Raw genomic sequence first — 22,936 nt, 5'->3', positions numbered from 1 at the left:
CAGACATTCCTGCAAGTTTTGAATGCTCTCAGCTGTGTGTCTTTGTGGGAGATGTGCTGTTTTTCTATACTTTGCGTGCGTGCCTGCAAAACGACATCTATAAGTTATCATATGAAGGAGGGCTAGGAGAGCTTTTTTGAAAGGATAGGGTAGAAATATTTCTAAAAAAACCCCATAGACTATCTCTTTTAAATAGTGACTGTTAGTATGTATGGGTGCTAGCGTCAGTGCTTAATTGTAATAAGGAACAAAAACAACAGTTTGGAAGGTACATTAAACCTCGTGCTTTCGGTTTTACGGCAATCTCTAACTATTAGAGATTAGGGTGAGAGCTACTGGAGGGGGCAGATTATCCCACATCTGCCTACTATGGAGTTCTTACACCTTTCTCTCAAGAGTCTGGTGCTGGTCACTTTTGGACACAGGATACTGGACTAGATGAACCTTGAGTCTGATCCAATCTGGCAAGTCCTGTGGTCTTAATAGTGGAGAGTTGGAACCAAGACTAGAAGCAAAGATAATGGTTCTCTTCCTCCCCTGTGGATTAAAGCTGTTGGTCTCAGATACAATTGGCTACTTGTGCACATATCAATTTTAAGATTTCAGAGTTCCCTCTATGTGATTTACTTTGAAGACTTTGTATTTGGTAATGAACACAAGACAGCAAGATGTGAATCATCAGGACTCTGAAAAAACTGACCTCCAACAACTATTTTAATGGGGTGAGAGGTCACTGATGAGGAGTGAAATGTACCGGAGGAAATGAAGGATGCTGGTGGTGTTCCTGTGGAGACAAGTGGGATTAAAGGAGGATTGGTGCTCTAAAAGAAATAGAGGGAATTTTAGTTTTTTGAAAGGAATCATGAAGAACTTTTATCTTTCACTAGCTGATTTTTATTTTTTTTTCTTTTGTATTTGCTTCAATGGCTTGTGGAGTTTTACCATATCATCAGTGTAACGATATCACTATTCCTGCTTCAGTGACATTCCTCACAGCCCAAAGAGTTCATATAATTTCTGTCCTTCATCCGTATCACCATGAGTTTCTAGTTGAATACATTCACTAATACTGTATGATTTCTGGAAGCTTGTAGAAGGGTCTGTTCTTCTAGCAGGTGTATTAGAGAGAAAACTATTACCAGGCGTGTTGCTGTTTCTTTAACAGGCCTTGTTTTCTCTGTCTGCGTTACTCTATTGGGGCCTAGATTCCTGTTTTTATATTTGTTCACCCCTCTTGCTCAGTGAAGGATGATAGGTATTTTATTTTTGATTTCTTCCCTTTTTAGCACAGCAGAGAGCTGACACTGCACTTTTTTGAATGTGAAGAATCAGACTTTGAGGATGATGTGACTGATGGATAAGATGCTGGTTTAACTGTAGCATCTGTAAACAAATGGAGATATTTGTAAATGTATCTCATACCACATCTTTTTGTGGGATACTTGGTTTGACTCTTTGTTTACTGGTTTTGGTCAAGTACAATGTGGAAGAATTTTTTAAAGTTCTAAATGGTGTCTAGTGTGATGATTAAAGACCCCTTGACCCTAAAAGAGATCCTCCCACATTGCTGGCAGCATCTTCTGCCTAGAGAAGGATGAGTGCTAACCTTTTTTTAAACTTTGACTGACTCACTGAAATATGTTTGTTAGTAAACATGGTGTCAAGGTTCCTCCCCCACTCTGAACTCTAGGGTACAGATGTGGGGACCTGCATGAAAACCTCCTAAGCTTACTTTTACCAGCTTAGGTTAAAACTTCCCTAAGGTACAAATTAATTTTATCCTTTGCCCTTGGAATATCCACTGCCACCACCAAACTGTAACTGGGTTTACTGGGAAACGTAGTTTGGACACGTCTTTCCCCCCAAAATCCTCCCAACCCTTGCACCCCACTTCCTGGGAAAGGTTTGGTAAAAATCCTCACCAATTTGCATTGGTGACCACAGACCCAAACCTTTGGATCTGAGAACAATGAAAAAGCATTCAGTTTTTCTTACAAGAAGACTTTTAATAGAAATAGAAGTAAATAGAAGTAAAGGAATCACCTCTGTAAAATCAGGATGGTAGATACCTTACAGGGTAATTAGATTCAAAACATAGAGAATCCCTCCAGGCAAAACCTTAAGTTACAAAAAAGACACACAGACAGGAATTGTCATTCTATTCAGCACAGTTCTTTTCTCAGCCATTTAAAGAAATCATAATCTAACACATACCTAGCTAGATTACTTACTAAAAGTTCTAAGACTCCATTCCTGTTCTATCCCCGGCAAAAGCAGCATACCGACAGACACAGACCCTTTGTTTTTCTCCCTCCTCCCAGCTTTTGAAAGTATCTTGTCTCCTCATTGGTCATTTTGGTCAGGTGCCAGCGAGGTTACCTTTAGCTTCTTAACCCTTTACAGGTGAGAGGATTTTTTCTCTGGCCAGGAGGGATTTTAAAGGGGTTTACCCTTCCCTTTATATTTATGACACATGGGGAGGCTTGTATTGTTCTTCCAGACAGCATTTGTGTATACTGGTAGTGAATAGTGAACATCAATTTGCCCCGGACACCTTACAGAGAAAGAGAGTCCTAAAGAGCACTCACAATATTTACAGTTGTGAGATCTATAAGAGAGCTCCACATCCAAGATATCCTCCTTGCTTAAGGAGAGTAGAGGGTGCTGGGGTGCTGTGCCCCCTCCCCGCCGCCCCGCCCATCCATGCTTTCTAGCCCTTTAAGCAGCTACAAAATGGCTGCTGTCAGCTCTGCAGCTGTTTTCTCACTCTGTTTCCTACCTTGCCTCCTGGTGTGCTGTTTGTAAACAGCTCTGCTGCTAGCCACTTTAACTCAATGGTTGCCTTTGATATACATTTTAATAATACTTCCACTTTTGCTCAGAATGAGCTCAGTTATGCCTCACATAAGACTGAGCTGGGCTGAGGACTGGGAAGAGGGTTCACTGCCTGAGCAACAATGTCTTGGAGTTTTACTTTCTTCTGTATAATCAGTGCTTCCTGGGCACTGGAAGGAGGGTGCTAGGATGCTTTGCTTCATACATGTAGCCAGCATTTCCCAGAAGCTCAGCTCTACTGGCACATACGGAGCTGAAGTCTTGCCACTCTTCCCCATAAAATATCTAGACACTTCCACTAACTGGTCCTTGCAGCTTCCCCCCTCCCCTTCCCCACCCATGCACGCGCCCCTTGTGTGTCTAAGGCCTGCTGCCTAATTATGTCTGCCCCATATTTGGATACACTGGAGTGGTGGTGGTGGAATTTTCGTAACCCATCTCATCACCTCTCCCTGGTTTATATAGTGTTTTTCATCTTCCAGTGTGCTTTACAAAGATTGATTCAACAATCTTCTTCCCAGAAATGGCAGGCTGCACAAAAGACAGAAAAGTAGGGCTGGAAATCTTGGAAGAAATAGGAAGTGCAAAGAAATTCCATTTCTGTCTTATTTGAAACATTAGTTTGCACATCCCTCATATCAAAACTAAGCTTTCAGATCATTCCAAACCGATTCATCTATTTTTAGTATTTATTATCATTGTCAAACTACGTTTTACTTGGAATGGCAGGAAATCATTTTCCCATTTCAGTGCTTTGGTATTTTAAATACAAACAACTTGTCTCATTTTTCAAATGTTCAGTCACCAGCACAAGGTTGGGTTATCCCAAGTGTATACATTTTTATGGAGATTAAATTGACTGTTCTTGTCAAAAAGGCAAAGAATTAACATGTTTCTGCCTTAAGTCCCTTTGCTATTCCATTGAGAACATGTTTTTAAATTCCATTGTATAAAAACCTCAGATATTTCAGTCACAGCTTCTAAAAAATTCAACAGCTGCCATCTTTTAAGTTAACTTTTAGTATCTTTCTCATGCAGCATGGGATTCCAATTGAATATCAATGTTCTTAACTTTTGAAGATTAATTCCACTTATTACTGTTGGCTATTGCCAATGGAATTGTATAGAGGAAGACTCAAAAGAGCAGCAAACTGAATAGATTTATTACTTCTAGTGTGCAATTAATCTTGTTGACATTACTTTAAATGAACATGGATAAAAATGCCTGGAAAGCATACTGTTGAATTCAACTACTCATTAATATTGATCAAATGTTGTTCTCTTTGTGTTAGAAGCTCCTTAAAGATTACCTACAAAAGTATTACAGCACTATTGATGAAAAAACAAATCCCTGAAGTCCATTGTGTTTTAAAAGTAATTTTACAAGATTAGGTTCTAAAGAAGGGTGGTTACAAACTTTGTTGTCTGTATAGATGATGTAAATAACACAGAATGTCAATCAGAGTGAAAGTTGGGTTTTTCATTCCACTGATGTCATCTGTGGGATGCATATATCTAAAGAGATGTAATCCCCTGATCCTCCAAAGAGAGGTGTACAGTCAAACCCCCATGCACACGTCTTTGCAGAACTGGGGAGAAAATGATGGTTTGCAAAGAATAGGACCTTGATGCAGAAAGGTACTTAAGCATGGGAGTAATCTCACGGACTTCAGTAAGACTACTCACATGCTTGAAGTTACACACACATTTAATTACTTTGCTGCATCAGGGACTCAAAGAGGTAGTTCTTTAGAGATACCCCAAAAACAGAGAACTGTAAAGTTAGTGCCTAATTTAATTTTAGTCATTCCTTCTTTTAGAATGTAAATCAGGCTAACTAGCATTTGTAATTCATTTCTTTTAGTAAACAAAATGTTTAACGAGTGCAAATTAGCTGATTGGTGTTCTCTGGCTTTCAGTGAGACTCCTTTAATTAAAATGTTGGCATGGCTTTCAAATACATTTTTCTGAAGTACCAGTTTCTTTTAAAAGAAACAGAAACAAACAAAACATACTACTAGTTACTAAGGCCTTGTCTACACTGCCACTTTACTGCACTGAAACTTTGTCACTCGGGGAGTGAAAAAACACACCCCTGAGTGCTGCAAGTTTCAGCGCTGTAAATTGGCAGTGTAGACAGTGCACCAGCGCTCCCAGCACTGGCAGCTACTCCCCTCATTGGGGTGTTTGTTTTTTTTACAGAGCTGGTATTGCAACTACACAGCCACATTAAAGCGCTGCTGTGGCTGCAACTGCATCTGTATCTCTCCTCAGTGGTCTAGCAAGAGCACCCACTCTCAGGGATTCCGCTCCCCAACCATTGCCTGCATCTCACTCCATTCTAACTGGACAAGCTGTCTAAACAGGCCTACTTGCTTTCTCTTCCGAGATGGTTAACAGTAGAACACTTTGCGGGACTATTTTTTTTAATCCCATTCCGCCCCACGGTACCCACTCCCACCTGCTCCCACACTGTTTGTTCAATTTTATCCCGTTCCCACTATTATGGGAGCGAGTCCCGAGGCACTTGTAGGATCCCAGTCCTGCTGCAAAACTCTGGTTATCAGTGTGACTTCCCACAGTTGTAGGTTACCTCACAGTACTTTCTAAGCAATCCTATTTTATTCTTAAAGTAAAAAGCATTATAGAGAAAACTTTTTAAGATGACTAGAGAATCTACACGCATGCTGATAAGCTTACCAGAAATCACCCCAACCCTAATGTGGGCTCTGGGAGGAGCAGTCCATCAATACCCCACTCAAGAGGTTTCCTTGTGGTTTTGAGTTGATCTTAGCTTCAGTTCAGAACAAGCACCCAGTCTTAGGGGTCCTCAATAGGCCCAGTCCATCCAAACATTCCCTAAGGACTGGGGCCCTCTGTGGACTAAGGGTCCTGTCCAGTTGCTGGAACAGGAAGAATGCCTTGAGCCTGTTTAAAACCAGATTATTTATCAAAAACTCCTTTCTTTGTCTGTTGAACAAGTATAAGCAAACCCCTTGGGGGACATGGGTGGCTTCAAAGGGCTGATAACCAGAAGAATTACATTTGCATCCCTCTCCTCCTAGAGCAGATTCCAGAGTAACACATACACAATTGCAGTTTTAGTACAATGATCCTCAAAGATATTAAACCTAATGCAATAATGTTTAACTTTATTCAGTAAAGTTTATCTTAATTCCATAGGGTTTCTCCAGGGCATGGGAGGATATTGTCAGTCTGCTACATATGTAGTTAGAATAAAAATACTAGTATCCCAATCCATAACTACAAAAACAATCGGAATAGTTAGCATATTAATAATCTTTTTTTCCAAAAGAATGCTAGAAGAGACTGAAACTAGTTAGAGAGACTGACACGTTATCAATATGTTTATTATGTTGCTGAATAAATGAACATGTAAGCCACTGAGGGGTAGGCCCAAGTCTCAGAATTCAGTTCTGAATCTTATATTCCTCTTCAAGCAAATGGAGGTGTGTATTCCAGCACACTGGAGCCAGAGAACTTTGCCTAAGTCCCCTCAAGGGAGGTGCTCATGCCCTGTGGCCACAGTCCCTCCCTTGGCCGTATGAGGGTGGCAGTGCCACAACACCTTCAGGTCTTTCTCACGGTCCATGGCTAGAGTCGGAGCTTTCAGTCTCAGTTTCTGAGAATTTTTTTCTTTTGTACATACTAATTAGGTTAATGTTAGGGTTAGTGTAGTACGAGGTAAGAGCAGTTGGCTGCCCTGTGTGATGCCCTCACTAGGGTTCAAGCATTATCCATCCAGGGTATCTGGTGTTCCATTTGCAAATCATTCACAAAGAGGACTCAGGTGGCGAAAGACTTGTGACTGAAGCAGCAGCTTCAGCACTGAGGCCCTCACGTAGTTGGCAGTCACCTTTGGACCTGGCAAGAAATGCTGCTTCGGGTAATGCTGCTTGGGGCCCTGGCGTTTTTCCCCAAGAGGAAGAGGGCCCATAAAATAAATTGGAACCATTCCAAGACTTGGGAGGAATTCCTTCTCTATTTCTAAGAGGAGTGCTGATTAACACCGTATTCCTTCTGGTACATGGGATGAAGCAGGTCTGTCTAACCACTTCCCAGTACCATGCCGAGAGCAGCAAGAGCCCTACCATTGACTCTGGTTCCAGCCACGGGGCGTCCGTTGAGATCAGTACCAATGGCATCAGTACCAATGCTGACTGTCTCCATGCTGGCAGCATACCAAGTGGCATCAGACTGTTTTGCCTCTCAGTCAGGACTCTCCATTGGTTTGCTGGTGTTGGTACCTTCTAGCTTCATCACAGAGCTACTGAGCTCACTGGCATCATAGCTTGTACTACCCAGGCTTCAGACTTTGAAGTTGAGGCCGACACTAGGTCGAGCACCAAAGGCCCCCTCAACATTGGTGCATACGTACTTCAGCATTGTCATTCTCTTGGCTCAGACCCCTTTGTCATATTCAGTACTGTCCTCAGTCTCATCTGTCCTGGTACTGGGTGTATCTCTCATCCCGGTACTGCCATTGCAGATCCCCCATTCCTCCTTGGCACCAATGCTGCCCCCATATTGGGCTTCAGACAAGTCTGATCATTTGTTTGTCCCATTGGGGCTGGCTACCCTGTTGTTATCTGAGAACCTCTGGGACACCTCAAGATCCAGGTCAGAAATTTCCTTCCTCTCCTCATTGGATAGGCTCCAGAGATCATCCTCAGATCACCTATTGGTACTGAGATCAACATCACAGCTGGGACAGGGGCTCTTGACCCGGTGCCTGCTGGCCACCAGTGACTCATCCATACACCTAGCTGCCTCTTTGGAATCTTTGTGACACTCCTCCTTCCCTGAAGTCCCACTCCTTGATCTGCTCCAAAGATCACCAATACCGATGGGGCCCTTACTCCCAAACCATCTCAGCGGAAGTGGCTGGTGAGTCAATTCCCTTTGGATCTCCACCGTTACTCCAACTAAATCCTGTGGTTCAAAAACAGGACCCATTGTTGGCACAGCAGACTTCCTCTCCCTCAATGTCTGAGGACTTTATGGCATAACAGGATGCCCTGAGGCGTATGGCTTGTACCTTAGCTTTCCAGATAGAATTCCAATGGAAGAATATGCATAAACAGCTGGATATTCTCCAATCATCAGCTTCAGGGAAAGTAGACCTTCTGATAAATGAGGCTCTTTTGGAACGTGCAAAATCCCTTTGCTATTCTCCAGCTTCATTGTCTCCCATGGCAAAGCATTCAGAGAGGTGTTACTTCATTTCTGTGCAGGGTTTTTACTCCCAGCTGGCCCGTAACTCTCTAGTGGTAACGGCAGCAAGTGGCAGGGCATGGCAAGGAAGGTGTAAGTCTACTCCTAAGGACAAAGAATCCAAAAGGATGGATTTAATGGGGAGGAAGATTCACACCTCCTCTTTCCTGCAAATGTGCATCATGAACCAGCAGGCATTGAGCTCTAAATATGACTTTGTCAAGTGCGTGGCCATGTCTAAGTTTGTGGACAAGTTGTCAGAACCTTCCACGGAAGAGTTTATGGTATTCATTGTGGAAGGTCTTATGGTGGCCAAGGCCCTGTTGCAGTCAGCTTCGGACTTGGCAGATGCCTCAGACAAAATTATGGCATTGCTGTGACTATGAGGAGATCCACATGGCTTCAGAATTCTTTGGGAATAGATATTCTGGCCATGAAGATACACCACTACAGTGCTCAGAAGAAACAGCAGCAATACTGGCCACAGTGTTTTTTCGGACAGTCCTCCCTTCCTATAAAGCAGCAGGACTACTCCTGGAAGGGCCATGAATCCCAGAGGAGAAGATCCTCTGGTTCTGGGTTTAACCAGCCAGCTCCCCGCCCAACCGCTCAGCATCCATTTTGACTCGTGTGTCTAGGACAGCGATCTAGTGGTGACCTCTCCTTCTCCATCCCTTCTGTTCAGGGACAGGCTGGCTCAATTTTATGGTGTGTGGTGTGTGACCTTTCCAATGATATCTTACATGAGCCATCTTGCATAAAGTATATCTCAGTTATGTCATACCCATATCATAAGCATATTTTCATAAAGCATATGGAGTGAAACGTCACAGGCCGGACTTTTGTTTTTGCCGGTGGGTGCTTCTCAAGAGGTATGTGTGTTGGGGAGGGGGCAGGGAGTAAGCACTCTGCCAGTTTTGGGGGGAGTGTATTTTCAGCATATTTTATACACTTCTTTCATATTCTGGTTTACTGAATGTGTCTATCATTGGCATCTTTACTATTTTAATAATGATTAAATTATTATGAACTACATAATTACATTATCATGAATTACAGACTATTAAAATCATGCAATCACCTACAAGCTGTCTTCACTAATGTCCCAGTTTAAAGACATTATGTCTCACTGTAGCTTTCTGAATGAAACTGTCAGCAATCTTATTCATATCTAGTTCTCTGGTATTGTCTTGATGAAAGTTAAAGACAGAGCCCCCCAAAATGAAACTTACAGCTCTTTTAACTTTAAATCATTCATTTCCCAGTGTTGTTTGACAGTAAACTATGGGCAATGTTACACTGCAATCTTAAGTTGACTTCAGTTAAGTCAACATCCAGCCGCCGCAGTAATTAAGTCGGTAGTGCTTGTCCACACCATACTCTTTGTGTCGGTGGAGCGCATCCTCAGTAGCAGTGCTTGCATCGATGCAGAGAGCGCTGTACTGTAGGTAGCTATCCCACACTGCAACTTTCTGCAGGGGTTTTGGGAAGGGCTTGCAATGCCTCACGGAACCAAAACATTCTCACAGGGATGACTTCAATGTCCATAATGTAGTTTTCTCCCTACCTCTTCTGATTTCAACTGGAACCGATCATATTTTGTGCCTTTTTTCAAAAGACTGGCATAGCTACATGTATGCCATATCACCTGAGAAGCATGGACCCCGCTCAGCTGTGTGCTGTTGTTGTGAGCATTACAAACACCACACAGCTTATCCTGCGTATTTCCAGAGCCACGAGAGGGGCTGCTGTACAGAACACTACAATGTCCTTCAAGAAGCCCTGCTGGAAGCCATAGTATGAAACAATTCCTGGTTGCTTCTGGCAGTCACTCAGCAGCTGAACATGGTGGAGCGCCATTTTTTGGTCCTGAGAAACAAGCGCTGACTGGTGGAAACACATCATTATGCAGTTATGAGATGTTGATCAGTGGCTGCAGAATTTTCATATGCATAAAGCCACTTTCCAAGAACTGTGTGCAGAGCTCCCCACAGCCCTGCCACTCAGCGACACTAAAATGAGACCTGGTCTGACAGTGGAAAAGCGAGTGGCGATCGCTGTGCGGAAGCTGGCAACGCCAGATTGTCAGCAGTCAGTGGAGAATCAATTTGGAGTTGGTAAATTCACTGTGGAGGCTATTGTGATCTGAGTATGCAGGGCCATTAATCACTTTTTGCAAAGAAGGGTTGTGACTCTGGGCAATGTGCACAAAATACTCGATGGGGTTCCCTAACTACAGTGAGGCGATATATGGCACGCATCTCCCTATCTTGGTATCCAACCACTTTGCCAAAGAGTACAAAAACAAAAGGTTACTTTTCAATGGTGTTGCAAGCACTGGTGGATCACTGGGGCCATTTTACCGCCATCAATGTGGGATGGTGAGGGAAAGGTGCATGACACATGCATCTTTAAGAACACAGGTCTGTTCAGAAACCTGCAAGCAGGGACTTTCTTTTTGGAATGCAAAAGAACCACTAGTGATGTTGAAATGCCAATAGCGATCCTGGAAGACCCAGACTACCCCTTACTCCAGTGGCTCATGAAGCCATATACCGGACATCTGGATAGCAGCAACTGGATCAGTTCAACAATAGGTGTAGCAAGTGCAGAATAGTGGCTGAATGAGCCTCTGGCTGTTTAAAGGGTCACTGGCGCAATTTGCTTGCTAGCTTAGACCTCAGGGAAAGCAATTGTCCCACAGTTATAGCTCCCGACTTCATAATATCTGTGAGGCAAAGGAAGAGAAGTTTCCACAGGGATGGGGCACGGAGAAGGATAGGCTGTCTGCTAATTTTGAGCAGACAGATTATTGGGCGGTTCAGTCAAGGTCTGCTGTGCCAGCTGTGTGCGCCAAGCTGGAACAGCACACAGGGAGAACACACACACGCAGCCAAACATCTAACCACACCTGATACCAAGACTATAAGAAGAGCTCAGCATGAAGCACTGTGCCTCAGGGAGGCTTTGAAAACCCATTTCAGTAATGAGCCACAGTAATGTGCACAGCTTCTCTGCATTGTGCCTTCCCATAGTGTGAACCTTACTGTGGATGTTGGGTTTTTGTCTCCAACACATCCCCTCTGTTGCCTCACTTTCCCTGTTTCTCCCCTCCACTCCACCCCCTTTTAAATGAATAAAAATTAATTCATTCTTAAGACATGGACTTCTTTGACCAAACATGCTGAAACTTCATGATCACAAATAGAATTTAAGCTTGGACACATGGTGGAATAAAATTGGGAGGGGAAAAACACATTCATTTTGTCTTTAAAAGCTCAGTAGCCTTGCTTGTCACACAACATCATATATGCGGCTTTTTTTCTTTGGACCCTCCCCTGGAGTTGAGTGGAAGGGATATTACATTCCCTGCCTCACCTCCTGGAATGTTTGGGAGAGGGGGAGGGGGAGGGGAAATACGGCAATGTTGGAATGCTGTTGTGCAGGGGCTGCAGAGGGAGTCTAGCCTCAAGGTGTTTCTCCTGAAGGTCAGCCAGATGCCTCAAAAATGTCTATTTCTTCCTTCAGAATCCCCAGCGTCTGCTGCCTGCCATGCTCATGCTCCTGGGCTGCTCTCCTGCTCGCCGTGTCCAGTTTTTCAGAGAGAGAAATCCTCCATGCACTCTGCTCAGGGTCTGCTGTCCCAGAGGCATTCATTATCTCATTAAACATGTCATCACGTGATCTCTTTCACCTTTATCTTATCTGGGAGAGCCTCTCTGCTGGTGTAGAGGAAGAGCTGAAGGCCGCACTTTCAGCTATAAGCCATGGAAAGCACAAAGCAACTACTGTCAGTACAGACCAGTGTCTAGTGCAGAGTTACTCTATAAAAGTCACTCCCCTTACTTCACAGAAGTTTAAGGCAGAACATTTTCATTTACACAAGGTATGCGTTGAACTGGTTTGCTGTGTCAGCCATGGTGAATATAGCCCTGAGGCATGGGCGCCGGACCATCAGCAGCATTGGGTGGGCAACCCACACCATGTCCAGAGCCACCTCCCCTTTGTAACTTGGATATTGTCTGGAGATTGGGGACCAGTGTTCACCTTCCCAAACTGCAAGCCTTGGCAAAACCTGTGCTGGGGAAGGGGAGAGGGTGCTTGTGGTGGTGAGTGGGCACCACAAAATTTCCCTTCCCCACAACCAACTCCCTAGTGCCACTGATGCTAGCGGTTGCCCAAGGCTTGCAGTTACTGAGGTCAGTGCTGACCCCTGCCACCTAAACTACAGCCATATTTTGGAAACCATTGATGAAGGGAGCAAAGACACTATTGTTTGCACAGGCACTATTGTTTGTGGTCCGAGCAGTTGAAATGAAAACTACCACCATCTCCCCTAGATGATCCTAGCTGATATCACTCTCCTGAGGGTAACAGTGGTGGCAAGGGAACAGATTTTGCAAGCATCCAGGTACAGATCGGGTCCTTATGCTGCTATGCTGTATATTGCAATGATGCCAGCCAAATTAATACTGGAGTGGCACGGGAAAGTATCCTACTGTGGTAGAAGAAATAAGGAAGCCCTCCCCAGAAACCGTCTGCAATGGATTGCAGAATACTTCTATGGAAGGTTCCTGGAGATCTCTTTGGAGGAGTCCCAGGCCATCCCTATATACATAAACAGTCTTTTTTGTGGGGCATCCTCTGCCTAGCTCATGCAGCCACTGGGAAGCAGATAGTCACTCAACCTCACCTTGTTAATTTTAATAAAAAAATAGGATATAAGAACATTTGACCCCAAAGTACTACTTGAAATTGCATACTCATCAGAAGTTCCTTCCCTGGCATCACGCTCAGCCGCGATGCTGTTCTGCGACCAGTTGGACTGCTCTAGGGTTACAAACAGCTCCTGGCTCTCCAGGAAAATGGATCCCCCACTTGCCTGTCTCCTATTCTCCTCCTCCTCTTCCTCATCTGAGACCTCCTCCTCAGCACTGCCTGCTCTGACCTGGAACTCCAACTCCTCAGAGGTATCCATGCTGCTCTTGGGGGTTGTGGTGGGTTTGCTGCTGTAGACTGTTCGCCTCCCTTGCCTTCTGGTATGCCTGCCTCAGTTCCTTGATTTTCATGTGGCACTGCTGCGTGTCCCTGGTAGCCCTTAGGATGGAAAATATTTTCTCTTTCTACCACAAAATAAGATTTTAAGTGGCTGAATAATTACAAGGCTTATACCACTGCATTTCAAGAATGGAGATTAGCTTGTGTGTGTATGCGGAGAGGAGTTGGGGGTGGTAAAGAGTGTAAATAAAATAGTTTTGTAGTGCTCACTTGAGAATTTTTTAAGGCATATTATTGATTTTTAAACATACAGATCACTGACTACCAATTCTTTGTGATGTAAGACTGGAAACAATCTTTATCTAATGCAAAAATTTATTCTTATAGGAATTTTATTGATCAGTATAACTGAGATATTAAAACCACAGTGAATGGTAAATGCTTTCAACACAAAACAGTTAAAAAGAAAAGAATAAACAACTGACCTAGATTTAACATAGTCTAGTTATTTCAAGGCATCCACAGTCTATATAAAAATAACATTTACTGTACTTAGAAACTCTACCAAAACACCCACCGTGAATGAGAGACTGACAAACAATTAGATCTCAGTTTTATGCAGAAATTTTATTTTAGCTATCATAGCATGTGTGTAGTAGAAAGAAGTGATTTCATTTATGAAATTAACTCTTAGAACTGATTTGAAACAGATAAGTTAAGAAGTTGCTTACCATAGAAGGGAAAATTGGTTCAGATAACCTAATAACTGGTGTATACTGTCACATGTTCTCAAAGTGAAGCTCACCCAGTACACGACATCCTTCATACCACTAAAGCCCCATGTAGGGGCTGTGAAGGTATACTTGAGGTGAAACTCCTTGCATACCTGGTAAGCCTTGTAGGTCTAGGAATTGTATGCAAATGAGTAACTGCCATAAGAGTCACTTGCTGAATATGCATTACCTCATTAACGTAATTGGTAAAACACCTATTGTTTTCAATGGGAGCAAGATCAGGCACCTTAATCCCATGTGCTTCTCTTCTACTAAAAAAATAATTATGTGATTAATAAAGAGTGACATGTTTCATAATTCTTTATGTTAATAAAACCTACAATGGTAAGTAATCTGAATGAAGTGAAGGATAGATTTTAGTGGGTTAGTGGAATATATAATATGGGGGTTAAATGAAAACACTTAAATTACTACTGTATTTTTATCTTTCAGGACCTTGCCTTCCTAATCCCTGTCATAATGGTGGAATTTGTGAAATTAGTGAAGCGTATCGAGGGGATACATTCATAGGATACATCTGTAAATGTCCAAAGGGATTTAATGGAATTCACTGCCAGCACAGTAAGTTTCAATACTGTAACTTTTATTAGATTTATGGACAAGAGCCTTTAAAATCTCTTTCTATGTCTGCAGTGTTAATACTGACACCTGTTCTCATTTCCTGGGACATCTAATTAGTAGGTCTTTATGCCATGACCAGGTTAGTGCTGTTGAATATTGAGAACACTACCAATTTAAAATTACTTTTTCTCATGATTGTTGGTGCTGAGCCATTGACAGGAAATGAAACAAAAGGTAAATTGTTTGAGCTTATACTAAAAATACAGTTCTAAAGAAAGACTAACCAAATTCTGCTCTCATTTACTGTGAGTGTAATGGAGAACAGACGTTGGCCTGATGTCTCTAATAGTACAGTGAAGAAAAGGCTTTGGGTTTTGTCTGATGCTGATTAATTTGATTAATGACAGCTGAAAATATAAAGGGTAGTTAAAAGGAGATTTTTATTTTAGTTAATTTTCTAGATCTTCCTCCTCATCCCACTTTGATAAGAAACAAAGTGGAGTAGTCTAAATCATGCTGTTTAATTCAGTGGAAAGATTTTCCTGAGGGGTGGATGCTTCAGATTTAAAAAGGATGGACTTCTAAATTTGATGTTTTAAAGCCCAATATTTGGTCCACTTTCCACTTACTTACTTGGTCCACACACTTCTTACTTAAATCTCACATTACGTTATGATCATCATATTGATATTGTTTACCTTTTAAGCATGTATAATTACAGGTCTGAAGAATTGTATTGATAATCAAGTCCTACTCTACATAAATCATTAATAGTAAATCTCACACTGTAGAAAGGGATAGTTCCTAAACTGTCAGTGACATCTCTGGAGTTTATTAAAAACTATATGAAGGGAGTCCCACCCTATTACACTTAGCCAATACCCAGATTTTAGCAAAAGAACAGCTTTTACTTTAATTATGCAGCAAATGTATGCCTCAAGGGTCTCCAATTAATATGTCAGTAGTAGTTCATCAGCAAAAGGCTGATCAATAGGAGTCATGAATATTTATCATCAAAAGAGTAACTAGACCATGAACTCTGCTGTCATGTTCTCATCCAATAAATGAGACTCCATGATCTAGAACAGTAGGAAAGTTAAATAGAAGTTCAGAGCTCTTGAATGATTCATTTAACTCATTCGGCATTAGTGGAATTAGGGTTTGTGCAAGAAGAAGCCATACTCCAAATGTTGTGTTTTACTTTCTGGATTAAGTCACCATGTGGTTCTTCTGAAGATTCTATATCTTGATGCAATTGCAAGGCAATGGCTAAATAGTGAGAACGTTAACTCTATAGGCCTGGCTTGACAGAGCAGTGTTAATTCTAGCTTGGTGGGCTCAAAACAAGTATCAGCTACTGACAGAAGAAAGATTAAATTCAGTACCATGTGCAAATGTTGGACAATATTGTCAAATAGTTTGACAGAGTGGACATGGTTAAAATTCAGCTGCACAGGAAAAGAGGGTCCCTGGTAAAACGTTATCAGGCAACCGACTTAGCAGCCAAGATGCAGCAGTAACTGGACCGCCCTGGCTGTGGGAGACCTCTTTGAAAGCCACATGGTAGCAGTTCTCACTCGAGGCAATTGCAACAAGCTAAGGCAAGGCAGTTGCAAAGCATTCAAAAACAGGATTTGGAATTAGGACTGCTTTGGGAGCAAGTCTGCAGCCAGGAAGTGAAGGGAAAAGGTCAGGATCTAGTAATAGAGCAAGGACTCCTATGTGCAAAAACAGAAGATGGTTTGTTATGGATTGTACCATGGAATATGAGAAAAGATCTGCTGCTATGGGTGCATGGGTCCAGTGTGGGTGCTCGCCTCAAACAGCCAGAAGCCAAAGACAGATTGGCAAAAATGGGGTGGTGGCCCTAATGGGAAAAGGACCTGAAGGAACATTTTAATGCTTGTGTGGTTTGCGTCAGACATAATCCATCTAACAACATAGAAGAGCTTTTAAGAGACAGGCATCCGGGAGTCCATGGGAATGAACTCAAATTGACTGTACTGGGGAGTTGCTGTTAGCACCAAGGGGTAACAAATATGGGCTGGTAGTCGTGAATGCTTTTTCACATTGGGTGGAAGCTTTCACTATGAAAAATATGGCTGCCCTAACTACAGCAGAACAATTGGTGTATAATCTGTTCTGCAGATGTGGAGTTCCTAACATAATTGACTCAGACTGTGGTAGTAGATTTGTGGTCTCAGTCATTAAAGAAATGACATCCTGCTAGACACTGATCGGAAGTTTCACATTCCCTATCATCCAGTGATCATCCCTATCATCAAATCCAAATTAAGAAAAGGGGTGAATGTAACAGGCAGCAATTAAGAGCTAGGGAATACAGATCCAAGGCTTTTCCCCTTGCAAGGCCTTAATAAAAAGATGAATGAGATTGTGGAAGAATATAGTTAACCCAGTTGTAGCCCGTCTGGCTACTGTAGCCCTATCAGTGGCCTGAGTACAGAAATTGCAAAGGCAAATTTTGCAAGTGCAAAAAAGTGTGATGGGAAAAGTAAGGTGGAAGTACAACAGACCAAGGCATGGTTCAATGCCAAAGAAGACCTGACTGAGCATCAAGTGGAACTGAAATCATGATTCCAAATCAGGCTCCATACCGCATTTTCCCGAAGATGAGGTGGTACGGTCCATACTTGGTATAGGACAGACTTGGCCCCTTTGTATGCTTGCTAGACCCATGAAATAAAGACAAAGCTGGGTTAATGCAAGTTAGCTCAAGGCACATTAAAATATGTAAAGAAACAAGCAAAAAATAGTTTCTTCCCCTTTTGTTTTGTAAATTTGCATCCATGCAGTGGTGATAGTTTCCAATGTTGGGGGCTTTCTTACAGCTTAGGGTAGTATTAGACATGTACAGAATCTGCAAAGCTATTCATGTCACTCTCCCTATCCATTTAAAAGGGCAGAGATGTCAGTGTGCTGCTAAGGCAGACAATAAGTGTTCACCTGGTCTTGTGGCGAAACCCTACAGCACCATGCTTAAGGTCATAAAAGCAAAAGAAGTAATCTACCATGCTATGCATGGGTGTCGGAGGGCGTACTATCCAGAGTTTTAGAGGGAGACCCCAACTCCTGTGCCACAAAAACCCTACAACAAAACAAAACAAAAACAAAAAAACATTGGAAACCATACTGAGTGGCACAAGAGTTGGGGTGTCCCTATAAAATTCTGCCAGTGTTCAAAACTAAACCTCAAAATTAACTCCTTAACTAATAAATTCAACCAAGCCATGAAGAAAGGAGAGGGGATTAGTATTTTACCCCTGCAGCCAAAAGCCTTAACTATCCGCCATATGCACTCTATTACACAAACTTCAAAATAAATTAACGGTCAAGACTGTTAAACAGCACATGGATCTGGACCACACTAGTGGAAAAGGGAATTTATAATAACAGTGGATAAAATAAGTCTGGAACCTGAAAAGTGGAAAAGAGTAGGTTCTGCATGGATAGTATGTAGATGGAGCACGTTGTACAGGGATTGGTGCCTACAAAGTAGCAAAACCACTCCAAAAGCATGTAAGGTAATCTATAGTAATGCAACATATGTGTAAATGTATATAAAGGAGGAGGTTTTCTGTGTAACTTTGGGTCTGTGATGTACCCTCAATCCACCCCCTGTGTTTGAGTTTTACTAACTCAGCATACCTTTGCTATATTCCAAATAAAGATACTTGAGTAACATAATCTGGAGTTGAACTAAATTTGTAGGAAGCCAAGTAGAAAGAGGTCTTGGAGAAAATATCAACAAACTGAAATATGTACCTCAGGATTTAGTCAAATAGCACCAGCTGGACTGTGGAAAGAAACATACTAAAAAACAATAGTGGGTGATTCTTACTTGGCTTAATGCTGCATTATAGGCTCTGACTATTTATTCAGGATTACACACTACATATTTATTGTCTAATAAAATTAGACATCAAAGTGTACTTAAGATAGCAACTCTTGTATTATATGCAGATTCTTAAATATAGAATGCAGTCATTAAGCAACAGACATGTTAATAAGTGATGTTAGCTTAAGTTGTTTTCATGGTAATTAATGGAAAATCTGTTTTATAATGTTCTGTCTACACTAATAGAACAGCTACCACTATTCTTTCACAGAACTACATTTTCCTTTGTTTCATCTTTGTTTCTTTCTAAAAGCTGCTTTAATATAAGGGAAAACAAAATCTCAATTTTTAAATGCAAAGTTGTAACATTTCATTTCAAAATGGCCATGGTGGGTGTGTGGGGCGGGGAATCTATTCACCAAATTCTATCAGAATTCATGAATAGTTTTCATGTTCCAAAAAGTGCATTATTTGGTGAATTTACTGTTTGCTCAGGGAAAAAAAGATCCCTGTTCTACCTATGTATAAATGTGACATTTTACCCAGGGTATGATCTGGACTGTTGAACAGCTGTGTCCCCTCAATTCTCCAACCTAGGGTACCTTTTACACTGCTTTGCTGTAAGAGCAACCGCTCCTGCATGTAAATTACTCCCAGCTGTACTGTCTGAATGCTATGGCCAGCCGCTCGTGAATTACACTGCAGAACAACACCAGCAAATTCTCAGTCCTAGACTTTCCCCCAGAAATGTGCATCTGGTACTGTTCAGCCCTCTCCTGGACAACACAAGCTCATATAAATTCTGTCATCTTATTAATAGAAAATGATATGCACAAATCCTGTCATCTCAAATGGAGTTTTCCAAACACTTCAAGCACACTGCTGTCTCTTTTAGCCAAAATCCTTTGCAGCACAAAATTTTATGAACTTATGAAAAATTAGGACTCTAAACTGCTCCTTTCCTGTGTAGGAAGTCAATTGCAAACTCGTTACAATTCAAATTAAAAATCTGTCAAAATTGGTCCAGTATAAGAAGTTAAATTAAAATAACCCCATTCTAAGATATATAACATCTTCTAAAACTATTAAGATCTCTAAAAGATCACACACTAATTTAGTTTTATCTCAGATTTCTTTAATGTTTAATATTCTCCTGCTAAATCAATTATGCTGGATGACTGATTTTGCAATCAAGATACACTCCAGAAGCTGACATTCTGTCATTCCTGTTAACCAGAATCCAATCAATATTTCTGAGACACCCTGACCTTTTGATCAGGTAAATAATTGGTATGTAAATTATAAAAGAACAGTATTAATTTTACTGATTTCATATGCCATGTTTGATTGCAGTATTACATATTAAGTGTCAACACTTGTCTCAAAAGTTTCTGATACTCCACTTGGAAAACTGGGGAGGAAGATACTCTAAATAACATCATTGCCAGACAGTCAGGGATCATAACAAAAAGCAGGGATGGATTTGTATGGGAAAACCCAGATACCTCAAATCTAGTTCTAATATCTTCACTGAAGTGTCATGATTGCATGGGACCTGCTCTAGGAGTAAGGAACTATTAAATATTCCTGACATTAAAATTAAATATTAGTACATAGCAGTCTCCCTCTCTGCAACCATCACTTACATTGTATAGTGTTTTTCTACATATATGAAGGTCTAGTTTTCAAATGCTTTACTCACATTGGTGAGAAGTTAGCCACATGAAGTCAACCTGGTGAGCAACAGCAGCAAAATCAGGCTCTGAGTCAGTATTGAGTCAGGCTCTGACGCAGCATAGCTATAGTGGGAATTACACTACTTGTCATCATTCAGATGAGAACAAAGTCAATTTCTCTACTGCCTTGGGATCTTTCTGGTTGAAAGTTATGTAAATATAAATACTTGCCATTCATCAGAAGCAAGCATAATTAGAGTTTATTATACTTCTCTTTTATGACTGCGAATGACAAACAAAGTTTGTCTGAATGCACCTTTTAAAACAGAGAGATAGTGTGATCTGTACTACTGAATCAACATTCAGCATAAAACTTTACATGATCAACATCATTAATTAGTCATGTGTATGAGAGATAATAATTCAGGGCAAATAGCGGCTGCTCTGAGAACAAATGCCTTGATATTTATTGTGGCTAATGCTTCAGCTTTGCTTTAGTTTTTGCAGTAGGAGACTGTTACCCTGTAATCATATACTGTAACACTGTCTATACCTCTTAATCTTACTCAAAAGAGAAACTGAGTTATCCAGAGGCACAGCTGTAGAAAATCCATCTATTTCACAGTTTTGGGGTCTTTCCCTGGTTTTCGATTTGTTCTGAAGAATCCAAGACTTTATTTTAAAACTGTATTTTTCTCTCTTCTGCCTGGGAAGATTACCCTTCTGTATGTAAATGAATGAAGTGAATGAGATACTGCCTGCCACTAGACAGACTGAAACAAGAGACAGGCCCACACTGAAAAAGTCAAGTGAAAATTATGAATTCCCCTGAAACCTGGGGATGTTCAGATCTGGGGGTTTGGCTGGGATATGGTTTATATTCTTAGGGTCTTAAGGGGAGATACTTACAACAATACAAAAATGCCCTGCACTGCTAGAAAACCAGACTGGGTTCAAAGTCTCGGTTACCACCTCCATAGGTGCTGACTTTCTAATGTGCTGGGGAGGGTGGGGGTGCTCCCCCCGGCTCCACCCCTGGCCCTGCCCCCACTCCACCTCTTCCCCAAATCACCACCCCCACCCCACCTCTTCCTGCCCCGGTTCCTGCCCCTACCCTGCCCTGGTCTGACCCGTCCCACGGGGCACGCCCTGCTCTTGCTGTTCCCCCATCTCCCCCCAGTGCCTCCTGCACACCATGGAACGGTTGATCCATGGTGGGTGGGAGGTGCTGAGAGGGAGGCGCTTGGAGGGCGGGGGAGGGGCTGACAAGGGGGCTGCCATTGGGTGCTAAGCAGCCGCCATTTTTTTTTCTGTGGGTGCTGCAGCCCTGGAGCACCCATGGAGTCAGCACCTAAGACCGCCTCAGTCCTTTTGTGACTGAGGTAGGGGCCTTCTGGCTCCACGAGTTCCCCAAGTCTCTTCTTTTTGTCTCCCAAATAACTTTTTATGGAGTTTCCTGCTTTCCTCTTATGGAGACTGGCCAGTCTGTAGTATCTAATCCTGCCTTATTCTCTTCCTCCTTCCTGTGCACAGGTGTTCAGAAAAAGTACACGTCATAGTGTCATAGGTATTACACTGAGCACAATAAGCAACTCTAAAATAAATAGATTAGATGGCTGAGCTGTAGTTAATACCCTGTGTTCTGGTGACCAGGAAAGCCCCATACAGCCTGTCTCATGCTCATAGGATGCTCTAATCCCAGGGGGTAAGACTGAGAACCTCTTATTCCCACTAGTGAGCAGTCAGTGGGGCTACTAATGTCAGTAGCTATTTATCAAGAAAAGTAATGAGTTCCAGAATTCTAATTTAGATTCAAGTAAAGGTGGCAAGTTTGGGTGATGTTCACTAGAGCTCAGAGGAAATCTTCCAATGCAACAGTTTCTGCTGGAAAACTCACATTGGACAAAATCAAAATGTTTCTGGAGAACTTGAATTCGCTGAAATTTTGGCTTTCACTGTTTAAAGAAATATGGAAAAAATAATATGCTCAGACCACCCCCTTATACCAGTACTATGTAACTGTTTAGCACAGATAAGATAAAAGGAACTGTTTTCAGCTGGTGCCTTTAAAGGAAATATCATTTGATTTTAGCTGCAAACTTTAGATTTTGGTAAAGGATTTTTAAAATACCTAATATGAATAGATATGATTTTGTAATTTTAAAAAAAGTCATTGAACATATTTTAGTCTGAACATTCCCCGGCAGTGTTTATGAACCTAAGTAATAGTATTATACCGTGCAAGGGATACTGGAACAGTCCTCAGCAGGAGGCAGGGAAATCTGGTCAGACCAGCAGGGGAACAGTCACCTCCTGTGAAGGGGAGGTGAGGTGGCAGAACTCATGCCCAGACAACCTGAAGCTTAGCATCTCCGTGAGCTTCAAGGTACACATGGTAGTATGCCTTGGGGATGGGGAGGAACTTCTGCCTCCCATTGGCTAATTGGGAGAAATGAGGGTGTCTGATTGGCTCTTGCCCCCTATGAGGCAGAAGAAAAAGAGATTCTGAAGTGAACTGAGTTCTAGGAATGGGTTGAAGAGAGACTACCCAGAGTTATCGGTTATATGATGGGAGTCCTGTACCCCACACTCAACTCAATTAAGTACCTAGTGTGTGAGGGGAGTGGACAGATAATATCCCTCTGTGACCTTCTGGGGATCACCCAGACCAATAAGGACAGGCCCTCTGACGGTGGGGGGCAAACAGGACAATTGCCCAGGGGCCTTGGCGATTTAAAAGGGCCTGGGGGCCCCGGCCGCCGCCACTGTAGGAGTGGCGGCGGCTGGGAGCCCTGGGCCCTTTTAAATTGCCTAGTTGGGCCACAGGGCTCCGAGGCACGCATAACTGCGCTGGCCAATCGTGCCATGTCCCCCCAAAGCGTGGGGCCTGCAATGGTCGCGCGTGCCTAGAAGTGACAGGAGGTCCCTGAAGTGACGGATTTGTCACTTCCGCCCTACCCGCACCCCGCTCCAGGGACGAC

The 22,936-nt window shown here is 42.3% G+C and overlaps 1 protein-coding gene across 1 annotated transcript in view; it reads left to right on the top strand.

Annotated features, from left to right (window-relative positions):
- The window catches only part of EDIL3 (EGF like repeats and discoidin domains 3), a 389,385-nt gene that overhangs the window by 169,733 nt on the left and 196,716 nt on the right, over positions 1–22,936 (top strand). Inside the window, exon 4 of the mRNA XM_048849644.2 lies at positions 14,295–14,423. Within this exon, the coding sequence (XP_048705601.2) occupies positions 14,295–14,423 (129 nt within the window). The remainder of the gene's footprint in view (positions 1–14,294; positions 14,424–22,936) is intronic.

This window comes from Caretta caretta, chromosome 5 (assembly GCF_965140235.1).
Source record: "Caretta caretta isolate rCarCar2 chromosome 5, rCarCar1.hap1, whole genome shotgun sequence".
In the NCBI taxonomy this organism is placed as follows: Eukaryota; Metazoa; Chordata; order Testudines; family Cheloniidae; genus Caretta; species Caretta caretta.
Note: the sequence above shows the minus strand (reverse complement) of the source record. Positions and strands in the feature narration are given on the sequence as shown.